An 18,734-nucleotide genomic window follows, 5' to 3' on the forward strand; every position below is an offset into this window, starting at 1 on the left:
TCATTCAAAGCAATCAAAAAATATTATGTGCCTCAAACTGGCACCAAAAAAATCATCAACTCGTCCCGCAAAAAATAAGCCCTCATACAGCTCTATTCGCCAAAAAATAAAAAAAGTTACACAATGTGGCGACAAAACGCCCTCACTTTTTATAAAAAAGCATTTCTATTGTGTGATGGCAACAAAGCCTAAAAAAACCTTTATAAATCTGGTATTGCTGTAATCGCACTGACCTGAAAAATAAATCTGCCTCATCACCTATATGGCACTGCGAACCCCACAAAAATAGACATAAGAACTATTCTTTTACTGCTGGCTATTTGTTCATTCTACCTCCCAAAAATTGGAATAATGCTCATCTCACATTTATCCTGCGCTCTCCGTTGAGCGCTTAGTAATATATAAATGCTGCATTCTGTCAAGGTGGCACTTTTACTTAGCGTCCCTTCCACCGCAGAAGTAATAGTTTTTAAAATTGTTCAAAAATACCTGAATTTTGACAGGGGGGCAGGTCTTTCCCCCTCTGACAGACGCCTCGCATCCATCAGTCATTTCGTATTTGGCGCCGCCTCTGCAGCTTCTTTTGAAATGCTGGTGCCTGCGCTGTACTATAGTTTCGTGTGCATGTGCAGTTAGCGCTGGCCGGCATGCCCGTGCTCTCAGATCACATCCTGGCCTTCATATCACGCGGCCAGAGATCCCGCCCGCTTATGATCTATTCACACTGCGGGGCTGGGAATCTCGGGCATGCGCAGTAGTTCTCTGCGGCTCTCATGCCTGAGATTCCCAGCCCCGCAGTGTGAATAAATCATAAGCGACTGCGGGGCGGGATCTCTGGCCGCGTGATATGAAGGCCAGGATATGATCTGAGAGCGCGGGCACGTCGGGCAGCGCTAACTGCGCATGTCCAAGAAGATATAGTACAGCGCAGGCGCCAGCGTTTCCAAAGAAAACTGAGGATGCGGCGCCAAACAAGAAATGAGTAATGGATGCGAGGCGTTTGTCAGAGGGGGAATGACCTGCCCCTCTGTCAAAATTCAGGTATTTTGCAACAATTTTATAAAAGATTATTTCTGCGGTGGAAGGGACGCTAAGTAACAGAGCCACCTCGACAGAATGCAGCATTAGTGCTGCACAAGGTGGCTCTTTTACTTAAAACCGCCTGGGGGGGGTGGCAGGTTCCCTTTAAATGTTCATTTTTTTCCTTCCACATAGCTCCTGTGAAGCACCTGAAGGGTTAATAGACTTCTTGAATGTGGTTTTGAGCACCTTGAGGTGTGCAGTTTTTAGAATGGTGTCACTTTTGGGTATTTTCTATCATATAGACCCCTCAAAGTCACTTCAAATGTGATGTGGTCCCTAAAAATAATGGTGTTGTAAAAATGAGAAATCGCTGGTCAACGTTTAACCCTTATAACTTCCTAACAAAAAAAGATGTTTCCAAAAATGTGCTGATGTAAAGTAGACATGAGGGAAATGTTTTTATTAATTATTTTGTGTGACATAACTCAATACTTTAAGGGCATAAGAAATAAAAGTTTGAAAATTGCAAAATTTTCACCAAATTTCTAATATTTTCCCAAATAAATGCCAGTCATATCAAAGAAATGTTACCACGGTCATAAAGTACAATTTGTCATGAAAAAAACAGTCTTAGACTCACCGGGATCTGTTGAAGTGTTCCAGAGGTATAACCACATTAAGTGGCACTGATCAGAATTCAAAAATTTGGCTTTGTCATTAAGGTCAAAATTGGCTCAGTCACGAAGGGGTTAACACTTAATCCCCTGAAGCCATTGTCCTCTGTAAACAAACAAATACAAAAAAAAACAATATCCCTCACCTGTCAGAAGCTGAAAGAATCCCTAGTGTCCTGTGCTGTGATCCTCCTGTGCAACATTTGTTCATCAGCATGAGCAGTGGTCAGAGGTGACCGCTCACCATGAAGAGCTGGGGAGCATGACTCGCTGCGGTCCTCGCGGTGAGCTCGGTGCTGCACCGTGAGACTTTTTCCATGCTCCTTACATGGATCTTTCTCAGTAATGTGTAATCCATCCTCGCGGGTGTGCTGCGGTCCTCGCGGTTGAGCTGCGGTCCTCGCGGTTGAGCTGCAGTCCTCGCGGGTGTGCTGCGGTCCTCGCGGGTGAGCTGCAGTCCTCGCGGTGCTGCACTGTGAGACTTTTTCCATGCTCCTTACATGGATCTTTCTCAGTAATGTGTAATCCATCCTCGCGGGTGTGCTGCGGTCCTCGCGGGTGTGCTGCGGTCCTCGCGGGTGTGCTGCGGTCCTCGCGGTTGAGCTGCGGTCCTCGCGGTGAGCTGCGGTCCTCGCGGGTGAGCTGCGGTCCTCGCGGGTGAACTGTGGTCCTCGCGGTGCTGCACTGTGAGACTTTTTCCATGCTCCTTACATGGATCTTTCTCAGTAATGTGTAATCCATCCTCGCGGGTGTGCTGCGGTCCTCGCGGGTTTGCTTCGGTCCTCGCGGGTTTGCTGCGGTCCTCGCGGGTGAGCTGCGGTCCTCGGGGTGTGCTGCGGTCCTCACGGGTGAGCTGCGGTCCTCGCGGGTGAGCTGCGGTCCTCGCGGGTTTGCTGCGGTCCTCGCGGGTGAGCTGCGGTCCTCGCGGGTGAGCTGCGGTCCTCGCGGGTGAGCTGCGGTCCTCGCGGGTGAGCTGCGGTCCTCGTGGTGAGCCGCGGTCCTCGCAGGTGTGCTGCGGTCCTCGCGGGTGTGCTGGGGTCCTCGCGGTGAGCTGCGGTCCTCGCGGGTGAGCTGCGGTCCTCGCGGGTGTGCTGCGGTCCTCGCGGTGAGCTGCGGTCCTCGCGGGTGAGCCGCGGTCCTCGCGGGTGAGCCGCGGTCCTCGCGGGTTTGCTTCGGTCCTCGCGGGTTTGCTTCGGTCCTCGCGGGTTTGCTTCGGTCCTCGCGGTGAGCTGCGGTCCTCGGGGTGTGCTGCGGTCCTCGCGGGTGTGCTGCGGTCCTCGGGGTGTGCTGCGGTCCTCGCGGGTGTGCTGCGGTCCTCGCGGGTGAGCCGCGGTCCTCGCGGGTGAGCCGCGGTCCTCGCGGGTGAGCCGCGGTCCTCGCGGGTGTGCTGCGGTCCTCGCGGGTTTGCTTCGGTCCTCGCGGGTTTGCTGCGGTCCTCGCGGGTGAGCTGCGGTCCTCGCGGTGTGCTGCGGTCCTCGCGGGTGTGCTGCGGTCCTCGGGGTGAGCTGCGGTCCTCGCGGTGTGCTGCGGTCCTCGCGGGTGTGCTGCGGTCCTCGGGGTGTGCTGCGGTCCTCGCGGGTGTGCTGCGGTCCTCGCGGGTGAGCCGCGGTCCTCGCGGGTGAGCCGCGGTCCTCGCGGGTGAGCCGCGGTCCTCGCGGGTGTGCTGCGGTCCTCGCGGGTGTGCTGCGGTCCTCGCGGTGAGCTGCGGTCCTCGCGGGTGAGCTGCACTGTGAGACTTTTTCCATGCTCCTTACATGGCTCTTTCTCAGGAGTGTATAATCCGTCCTCCAGGAGAAGCGGCTTTCTCCGATCTCATCTATTATTGTCACACCGCGTCCTCCGCGCAGTTCTCACTCTTTATGGACTCGGCCTCTGGATTTAAGCAGCAATGTTCTCGGTCACTGACAGCAAGCAGAGATGTTGGTGAGAGAGTGAAGATCAGGTGGGAGTCCCACAGTCATGTGATGACCAGATATCCTCCTGCAGGAGATGGGAAGGTGGAGACCCCGGAGTGTCCAACCAGAAGACCCCGACCACCATGCTCCTTACACCAGACAGGAAGTTCCACAGTTTTGGATTTGCCGCCCGGGATTTTTACCACGACCTGGACCCCAGCGAGTCCAAGCAATGGCTGTACTTCGAGAAATTCAAGATGAAGCTGCACAGCAGCACGGTGAGCAGTGATCAATGTGTGCGGGCGGAATCTACAAGACCCACGGCGGATTCCACACAAGACCGCAATCACTGCACGTCACAGACCTCCCACGTCTCAGACCTCCCACGTCAGAGACCTCCCACGTCAGAGACCTCCCACGTCAGAGACCTCCCACGTCTCAGACCTCCCACGTCTCAGACCTCCCACGTCTCAGCCCTCCCACGTCTCAGCCCTCCCACGTCTCAGCCCTCCCACGTCTCAGCCCTCCCACGTCAGAGACCTCCCACGTCAGAGACCTCCCACGTCAGAGACCTCCCACGTCAGAGACCTCCCACATCAGAGACATCACACAGACACCACACAGACCTCCCACGTCAGAGACGTCCCACGTCAGAGACATCCCACAGACCTCCCACGTCACAGACATCCCATCATTACACATCACAGACCTCCCACGTCACAGACCTCCCACGTCACAGACATCCCATACATTACACATCACAGACCTCCCATGTCACGGACCTCACACATCACACAGACACTACACAGACCTCCCACGTCACGGACCTCCCACGTCAGACACAACACGTCACAGACATCACACGTCATAGACCACACGTCACAAATCGCATGTCAGACATCACATGACACATACATCACATGTTACATACATCACACATCAGACATCACATGTTACATACATCACACATCAGACATCACATGACACATACATCACATGTTACATACATCACACATCAGACATCACATGTTACATACATCACACATCAGACATCACATGTTACATACATCACACATCAGACATCACATGTTACATACATCACACATCAGACATCACATGTTGCATACATCACACATCAGACATCACATGTTACATACATCACACATCAGACATCACATGACACATACATCACACATCAGACATCACATGTTACATACATCACACATCAGACATCACATGTTACATACATCACACATCAGACATCACATGACACATACATCACACATCAGACATCACATGACACATACATCACACATCAGACATCACATGACACATACATCACACATCAGACATCACATGTTACATACATCACACATCAGACATCACATGTTACATACATCACATGTTACATACATCACACATCAGACATCACATGTTACATACATCACACATCAGACATCACATGTTACATACATCACACATCAGACATCACATGACACATACATCACACATCAGACATCACATGACACATACATCACACATCAGACATCACATGACACATACATCACACATCAGACATCACATGACACATACATCACACATCAGACATCACATGTTACATACATCACACATCAGACATCACATGTTACATACATCACATGTTACATACATCACACATCAGACATCACATGTTACATACATCACACATCAGACATCACATGTTACATACATCACACATCAGACATCACATGACACATACATCACACATCAGACATCACATGACACATACATCACACATCAGACATCACATGACACATACATCACACATCAGACATCACATGTTACATACATCACACATCAGACATCACATGTTACATACATCACACATCAGACATCACATGACACATACATCACACATCAGACATCACATGACACATACATCACACATCAGACATCACATGTTACATACATCACACATCAGACATCACATGTTACATACATCACACATCAGACATCACATGACACATACATCACACATCAGACATCACATGTTACATACATCACATGTTACATACATCACACATCAGATATCACATGTTACATCACACATCAGACATCACATGTTACATACATCACACATCAGACATCACATGTTACATACATCACACATCAGACATCACATGTTACATACATCACACATCAGACATCACATGTTACATACATCACACATCAGACATCACATGTTACATACATCACACATCAGACATCACATGTTACATACATCACACATCAGACATCACATGTTACATACATCACACATCAGACATCACATGTTACATACATCACACATCAGACATCACATGTTACATACATCACACATCAGATATCACATGTTACATCACACATCAGACATCACATGACACATACATCACATGTTACATACATCACACATCAGACATCACATGTTACATACATCACACATCAGACATCACATGTTACATACATCACACATCAGACATCACATGACACATACATCACATGTTACATACATCACACATCAGACATCACATGTTACATACATCACACATCAGACATCACATGACACATACATCACATGTTACATACATCACACATCAGACATCACATGTTACATACATCACACATCAGACATCACATGTTACATACATCACACATCAGACATCACATGACACATACATCACATGTTACATGCATCACACATCAGACATCACATGTTACATACATCACATGTTACATACATCACACATCAGACATCACATGTTACATACATCACACATCAGACATCACATGTTACATACATCACACATCAGACATCACATGTTACATACATCACACATCAGACATCACATGTTACATACATCACACATCAGACATCACATGTTACATACATCACATGTTACATGCATCACACATCAGACATCACATGTTACATACATCACACATCAGACATCACATGTTACATACATCACATGTTACATACATCACACATCAGACATCACATGTTACATACATCACACATCAGACATCACATGTTACATACATCACATGTTACATACATCACACATCAGACATCACATGTCACATACATCACATGTTACATACATCACACATCAGACATCACATGTTACATACATCACATGTTACATACATCACACATCAGACATCACATGTTACATACATCACACATCAGACATCACATGTTACATACATCACACATCAGACATCACATGTTACATACATCACACATCAGACATCACATGACACATACATCACACATCAGACATCACATGTCACATACATCACATGTTACATACATCACACATCAGACATCACATGTTACATACATCACACATCAGACATCACATGTTACATACATCACACATCAGACATCACATGTTACATACATCACACATCAGACATCACATGTTACATACATCACACATCAGACATCACATGACACATACATCACATGTTACATGCATCACACATCAGACATCACATGTTACATACATCACATGTTACATACATCACACATCAGACATCACATGTTACATACATCACACATCAGACATCACATGTTACATACATCACACATCAGACATCACATGTTACATACATCACACATCAGACATCACATGTTACATACATCACACATCAGACATCACATGTTACATACATCACACATCAGACATCACATGTTACATACATCACATGTTACATGCATCACACATCAGACATCACATGTTACATACATCACACATCAGACATCACATGTTACATACATCACATGTTACATACATCACACATCAGACATCACATGTTACATACATCACACATCAGACATCACATGACACATACATCACATGTTACATACATCACACATCAGACATCACATGTCACATACATCACATGTTACATACATCACACATCAGACATCACATGTTACATACATCACATGTTACATACATCACACATCAGACATCACATGTCACATACATCACATGTTACATACATCACACATCAGACATCACATGTCACATACATCACATGTTACATACATCACACATCAGACATCACATGTTACATACATCACATGTTACATACATCACACATCAGACATCACATGTTACATACATCACACATCAGACATCACATGTTACATACATCACACATCAGACATCACATGTTACATACATCACACATCAGACATCACATGACACATACATCACACATCAGACATCACATGACATACATCACACATCAGACATCACATGACACATACATCACATGTAACATACATCAGACATCACATGTTACATACATCACACATCAGACATCACATGACACATACATCACACATCAGACATCACATGTCACATACATCACACATCAGACATCACATGTTACATACATCACACATCAGACATCACATGTTACATACATCACACATCAGACATCACATGTTACATACTTCACACATCAGACATCACATGACACATACATCACATGTTACATACATCACACATCAGACATCACATGTTACATACATCACACATCAGACATCACATGTTACATACATCACACATCAGACATCACATGTTACATGCATCACACATCAGACATCACATGTTACATACATCACATGTTACATACATCACACATCAGACATCACATGTTACATACATCACACATCAGACATCACATGACACATACATCACATGTTACATACATCACACATCAGACATCACATGTTACATACATCACATGTTACATACATCACACATCAGACATCACATGACACATACATCACATGTTACATGCATCACACATCAGACATCACATGTTACATACATCACATGTTACATACATCACACATCAGATATCACATGTTACATACATCACATGTTACATACATCACACATCAGACATCACATGTTACATACATCACACATCAGACATCACATGTTACATACATCACACATCAGACATCACATGTTACATACATCACACATCAGACATCACATGTTACATACATCACACATCAGACATCACATGACACATACATCACACATCAGACATCACATGTTACATACATCACACATCAGACATCACATGTTACATACATCACACATCAGACATCACATGACACATACATCACACATCAGACATCACATGACACATACATCACACATCAGACATCACATGACACATACATCACATGTTACATACATCACACATCAGACATCACATGTTACATACATCACACATCAGACATCACATGTTACATACATCACACATCAGACATCACATGTTACATACATCACACATCAGACATCACATGTTACATACATCACACATCAGACATCACATGTTACATACATCACACATCAGACATCACATGACACATACATCACACATCAGACATCACATGACACATACATCATACATCAGACATCACATGACACATACATCACACATCAGACATCACATGTTACATACATCACACATCAGACATCACATGTTACATACATCACACATCAGACATCACATGACACATACATCACACATCAGACATCACATGACACATACATCACACATCAGACATCACATGTTACATACATCACACATCAGACATCACATGTTACATACATCACACATCAGACATCACATGTTACATACATCACACATCAGACATCACATGTTACATACATCACACATCAGACATCACATGTTACATACATCACACATCAGACATCACATGACACATACATCACACATCAGACATCACATGTTACATACATCACACATCAGACATCACATGTTACATACATCACACATCAGACATCACATGTTACATACATCACACATCAGACATCACATGTTACATACATCACACATCAGACATCACATGTTACATACATCACACATCAGACATCACATGTTACATACATCACACATCAGACATCACATGTTACATACATCACACATCAGACATCACATGTTACATACATCACACATCAGACATCACATGTTACATACATCACACATCAGACATCACATGTTACATACATCACACATCAGATATCACATGTTACATCACACATCAGACATCACATGACACATACATCACATGTTACATACATCACACATCAGACATCACATGTTACATACATCACACATCAGACATCACATGTTACATACATCACACATCAGACATCACATGACACATACATCACATGTTACATACATCACACATCAGACATCACATGTTACATACATCACACATCAGACATCACATGACACATACATCACATGTTACATACATCACACATCAGACATCACATGTTACATACATCACACATCAGACATCACATGTTACATACATCACACATCAGACATCACATGACACATACATCACATGTTACATGCATCACACATCAGACATCACATGTTACATACATCACATGTTACATACATCACACATCAGACATCACATGTTACATACATCACACATCAGACATCACATGTTACATACATCACACATCAGACATCACATGTTACATACATCACACATCAGACATCACATGTTACATACATCACACATCAGACATCACATGTTACATACATCACATGTTACATGCATCACACATCAGACATCACATGTTACATACATCACACATCAGACATCACATGTTACATACATCACATGTTACATACATCACACATCAGACATCACATGTTACATACATCACACATCAGACATCACATGTTACATACATCACATGTTACATACATCACACATCAGACATCACATGTCACATACATCACATGTTACATACATCACACATCAGACATCACATGTCACATACATCACATGTTACATACATCACACATCAGACATCACATGTTACATACATCACATGTTACATACATCACACATCAGACATCACATGTTACATACATCACACATCAGACATCACATGTTACATACATCACACATCAGACATCACATGTTACATACATCACACATCAGACATCACATGACACATACATCACACATCAGACATCACATGTCACATACATCACATGTTACATACATCACACATCAGACATCACATGTTACATACATCACACATCAGACATCACATGTTACATACATCACACATCAGACATCACATGTTACATACATCACACATCAGACATCACATGTTACATACATCACACATCAGACATCACATGACACATACATCACATGTTACATGCATCACACATCAGACATCACATGTTACATACATCACATGTTACATGCATCACACATCAGACATCACATGTTACATACATCACACATCAGACATCACATGTTACATACATCACACATCAGACATCACATGTTACATACATCACACATCAGACATCACATGTTACATACATCACACATCAGACATCACATGTTACATACATCACACATCAGACATCACATGTTACATACATCACATGTTACATGCATCACACATCAGACATCACATGTTACATACATCACACATCAGACATCACATGTTACATACATCACATGTTACATACATCACACATCAGACATCACATGTTACATACATCACACATCAGACATCACATGTTACATACATCACATGTTACATACATCACACATCAGACATCACATGTCACATACATCACATGTTACATACATCACACATCAGACATCACATGTCACATACATCACATGTTACATCACACATCAGACATCACATGTTACATACATCACATGTTACATACATCACACATCAGACATCACATGTTACATACATCACACATCAGACATCACATGTTACATACATCACACATCAGACATCACATGTTACATACATCACACATCAGACATCACATGACACATACATCACACATCAGACATCACATGACATACATCACACATCAGACATCACATGACACATACATCACATGTAACATACATCAGACATCACATGTTACATACATCACACATCAGACATCACATGACACATACATCACACATCAGACATCACATGTCACATACATCACACATCAGACATCACATGTTACATACATCACACATCAGACATCACATGTTACATACATCACACATCAGACATCACATGTTACATACATCACACATCAGACATCACTTGTTACATACATCACATGTTACATACATCACACATCAGACATCACATGACACATACATCACATGTTACATACATCACACATCAGACATCACATGTTACATACATCACATGTTACATACATCACACATCAGACATCACATGTTACATACATCACATGTTACATACATCACACATCAGACATCACATGTTACATACATCACACATCAGACATCACATGTTACATACATCACACATCAGACATCACATGTCACATACATCACATGTTACATACATCACACATCAGACATCACATGTTACATACATCACACATCAGACATCACATGTCACATACATCACATGTTACATACATCACACATCAGACATCACATGTTACATACATCACACATCAGACATCACATGTTACATACATCACATGTTAGATACATCACACATCAGACATCACATGTTACATACATCACACATCAGACATCACATGTTACATACATCACACATCAGACATCACATGACACATACATCACACATCAGACATCACATGTCACATACATCACATGTTACATACATCACACATCAGACATCACATGTTACATACATCACACATCAGACATCACATGTTACATACATCACATGTTACATACATCACACATCAGACATCACATGTTACATACATCACACATCAGACATCACATGTTACATACATCACACATCAGACATCACATGACACATACATCACACATCAGACATCACATGACACATACATCACACATCAGACATCACATGTTACATACATCACACATCAGACATCACATGACACATACATCACATGTTACATACATCACACATCAGACATCACATGTTACATACATCACACATCACATGTTACATACATCACACATCAGACATCACATGTTACATACATCACACATCAGACATCACATGTTACATACATCACACATCAGACATCACATGTTACATACATCACACATCAGACATCACATGTCACATACATCACACATCAGACATCACATGTTACATACATCACACATCAGACATCACATGTTACATACATCACACATCAGACATCACATGTTACATACATCACACATCAGACATCACATGACACATACATCACACATCAGACATCACATGACACATACATCACATGTTACATGCATCACACATCAGACATCACATGTTACATACATCACATGTTACATACATCACACATCAGATATCACATGTTACATACATCACATGTTACATACATCACACATCAGACATCACATGTTACATACATCACACATCAGACATCACATGTTACATACATCACACATCAGACATCACATGTTACATACATCACACATCAGACATCACATGACACATACATCACACATCAGACATCACATGACACATACATCACATGTTACATGCATCACACATCAGACATCACATGTTACATACATCACATGTTACATACATCACACATCAGATATCACATGTTACATACATCACATGTTACATACATCACACATCAGACATCACATGTTACATACATCACACATCAGACATCACATGTTACATACATCAGACATCACATGTTACATACATCACACATCAGACATCACATGTTACATACATCACACATCAGACATCACATGTTACATACATCACACATCAGACATCACATGTTACATACATCACACATCAGACATCACATGACACATACATCACACATCAGACATCACATGACACATACATCACACATCAGACATCACATGACACATACATCACACATCAGACATCACATGTTACATGCATCACACATCAGACATCACATGTTACATACATCACATGTTACATACATCACACATCAGATATCACATGTTACATACATCACATGTTACATACATCACACATCAGACATCACATGTTACATACATCACACATCAGACATCACATGTTACATACATCACACATCAGACATCACATGTTACATACATCACACATCAGACATCACATGTTACATACATCACACATCAGACATCAGACATCACATGTTACATACATCACATGTTACATACATCACACATCAGATATCACATGTTACATACATCACATGTTACATACATCACACATCAGACATCACATGTTACATACATCACACATCAGACATCACATGTTACATACATCAGACATCACATGTTACATACATCACACATCAGACATCACATGTTACATACATCACACATCAGACATCACATGTTACATACATCACACATCAGACATCACATGTTACATACATCACACATCAGACATCACATGACACATACATCACACATCAGACATCACATGACACATACATCACACATCAGACATCACATGACACATACATCACACATCAGACATCACATGTTACATGCATCACACATCAGACATCACATGTTACATACATCACATGTTACATACATCACACATCAGATATCACATGTTACATACATCCCATGTTACATACATCACACATCAGACATCACATGTTACATACATCACACATCAGACATCACATGTTACATACATCACACATCAGACATCACATGTTACATACATCACACATCAGACATCACATGTTACATACATCACACATCAGACATCAGACATCACATGTTACATACATCACACATCAGACATCACATGTTACATACATCACACATCAGACATCACATGTTACATACATCACACATCAGACATCACATGACACATACATCACACATCAGACATCACATGACACATACATCACATGTTACATACATCACACATCAGATATCACATGTTACATACATCACACATCAGACATCACATGTTACATACATCACACATCAGACATCACATGTTACATACATCACACATCAGACATCACATGTTACATACATCACACATCAGACATCACATGACACATACATCACACATCAGACATCACATGACACATACATCACATGTTACATACATCACACATCAGACATCACATGTTACATACATCACACATCAGACATCACATGTTACATACATCACACATCAGACATCACATGTTACATACATCACATGTTACATACATCACACATCAGACATCACATGTTACATACATCACATGTTACATACATCACACATCAGACATCACATGTTACATACATCACACATCAGACATCACATGTTACATACATCACACATCAGACATCACATGTTACATACATCACACATCAGACATCACATGTTACATACATCACACATCAGACATCACATGACACATACATCACACATCAGACATCACATGACACATACATCACATGTTACATACATCACACATCAGACATCACATGTTACATACATCACATCAGACATCACATGTTACATACATCACATCAGACATCACATGTTACATACATCACATCAGACATCACATGTTACATACATCACACATCAGACATCACATGTTACATACATCACACATCAGACATCACATGTTACATCACACATCAGACATCACATGTTACATACATCACACATCAGACATCACATGTTACATACATCACACATCAGACATCACATGACACATACATCACACATCAGACATCACATGTTACATACATCACACATCAGACATCACATGTTACATACATCACACTTCAGACATCACATGACACATACATCACACATCAGACATCACATGACACATACATCACACATCAGACATCACATGTTACACACATCACACATCAGACATCACATGACACATACATCACATGTTACATACATCACACATCAGACATCACATGTTACATACATCACATGTTACATACATCACACATCAGACATCACATGACACATACATCACATGTTACATACATCACACATCAGACATCACATGTTACATACATCACATGTTACATACATCACACATCAGATATCACATGTTACATACATCACATGTTACATACATCACACATCAGACATCACATGACACATACATCACATGTTACATACATCACACATCAGACATCACATGTTACATACATCACACATCAGACATCACATGTTACATACATCACATGTTACATACATCACACATCAGATATCACATGACACATACATCACATGTTACATACATCACACATCAGACATCACATGTTACATACATCACATGTTACATACATCACACATCAGACATCATATGACACATACATCACATGTTACATACATCACACATCAGACATCACATGTTACATACATCACATGTTACATACATCACACATCAGACATCACATGACACATACATCACATGTTACATACATCACACATCAGACATCACATGTTACATCACATGTTACATACATCACACATCAGACATCACATGTTACATACATCACACATCAGATATCACATGTTACATACATCACATGTTACATACATCACACATCAGACATCACATGACACATACATCACATGTTACATACATCACACATCAGATATCACATGACACATACATCACATGTTACATACATCACACATCAGACATCACATGTTACATACATCACATGTTACATACATCACACATCAGACATCACATGACACATACATCACATGTTACATACATCACACATCAGACATCACATGTTACATCACATGTTACATACATCACACATCAGACATCACATGTTACATACATCACACATCAGATATCACATGTTACATACATCACATGTTACATACATCACACATCAGACATCACATGACACATACATCACATGTTACATACATCACACATCAGATATCACATGACACATACATCACATGTTACATACATCACACATCAGATATCACATGACACATACATCACATGTTACATACATCACACATCAGATATCACATGTTACATACATCACATGTTACATGCATCACACATCAGACATCACATGTTACATACATCACATGTTACATACATCACACATCAGACATCACATGACACATACATCACATGTTACATACATCACACATCAGACATCACATGTTACATACATCACATGTTACATACATCACACATCAGATATCACATGTTACATACATCACATGTTACATACATCACACATCAGACATCACATGTTACATACATCACATGTTACATACATCACACATCAGACATCACATGTTACATACATCACACATCAGACATCACATGTTACATACATCACACATCAGACATCACATGTTACATACATCACACATCAGACATCACATGTTACATACATCACACATCAGACATCACATGACACATACATCACACATCAGACATCACATGACACATACATCACACATCAGACATCACATGTTACATACATCACACATCAGACATCACATGTTACATACATCACACATCAGACATCACATGTTACATACATCACATGTTACATACATCACACATCAGACATCACATGTTACATACATCACATGTTACATACATCACACATCAGACATCACATGTTACATACATCACATGTTACATACATCACACATCAGACATCACATGTTACATACATCACACATCAGACATCACATGACACATACATCACACATCAGACATCACATGTTACATACATCACACATCAGACATCACATGTTACATACATCACACATCAGACATCACATGACACATACATCACATGTTACATACATCACACATCAGACATCACATGTTACATACATCACATCAGACATCACATGTTACATACATCACACATCAGACATCACATGACACATACATCACATGTTACATACATCACACATCAGACATCACATGTTACATACATCACACATCAGACATCACATGTTACATACATCACACATCAGACATCACATGACACATACATCACACATCAGACATCACATGACACATACATCACACATCAGACATCACATGACACATACATCACACATCAGACATCACATGTTACATGCATCACACATCAGACATCACATGTCACATACATCACACATCAGACATCACATGTTACATACATCACACATCAGACATCACATGTTACATACATCACACATCAGACATCACATGTTACATACATCACATGTTACATACATCACACATCAGACATCACATGACACATACATCACACATCAGACATCACATGTTACATGCATCACACATCAGACATCACATGTCACATACATCACACATCACATGTTACATACATCACACATCAGACATCACATGACACATACATCACACATCAGACATCACATGTTACATACATCACACATCAGACATCACATGTTACATACATCACACATCAGACATCACATGTTACATACATCACACATCAGACATCACATGTTACATACATCACACATCAGACATCACATGTTACATACATCACACATCAGACATCACATGTTACATACATCACACATCAGACATCACATGTTACATACATCACACATCAGACATCACATGTTACATACATCACACATCAGACATCACATGTTACATACATCACACATCAGACATCACATGTTACATACATCACACATCAGACATCACATGACACATACATCACATGTTACATGCATCACACATCAGACATCACATGTTACATACATCACACATCAGACATCACATGTTACATACATCACACATCAGACATCACATGTTACATACATCACACATCAGACATCACATGTTACATACATCACACATCAGACATCACATGACACATACATCACACATCAGACATCACATGTTACATACATCACACATCACACATCACATGTTACATACATCACACATCAGACATCACATGTTACATACATCACACATCAGACATCACATGTTACATACATCACACATCAGACATCACATGTTACATACA

General features: G+C 41.0%; 1 protein-coding gene across 1 annotated transcript in view; it reads left to right on the forward strand.

Annotated features, from left to right (window-relative positions):
- HSPA12A (heat shock protein family A (Hsp70) member 12A) overlaps positions 1 to 18,734 on the forward strand; it is a 99,082-nt gene that overhangs the window by 48,314 nt on the left and 32,034 nt on the right. Inside the window, exon 4 of the mRNA XM_073556571.1 lies at positions 3,684 to 3,870. Coding sequence (XP_073412672.1) covers positions 3,684 to 3,870 — 187 coding nt within the window. The remainder of the gene's footprint in view (positions 1 to 3,683; positions 3,871 to 18,734) is intronic.

The sequence above is a fragment of the Dendrobates tinctorius genome, unplaced genomic scaffold (genome assembly GCF_039654945.1).
Source record: "Dendrobates tinctorius isolate UK_male_01 unplaced genomic scaffold, ASM3965494v1 ptg000236l, whole genome shotgun sequence".
Lineage (NCBI taxonomy): Eukaryota > Metazoa > Chordata > Amphibia > Anura > Dendrobatidae > Dendrobates > Dendrobates tinctorius.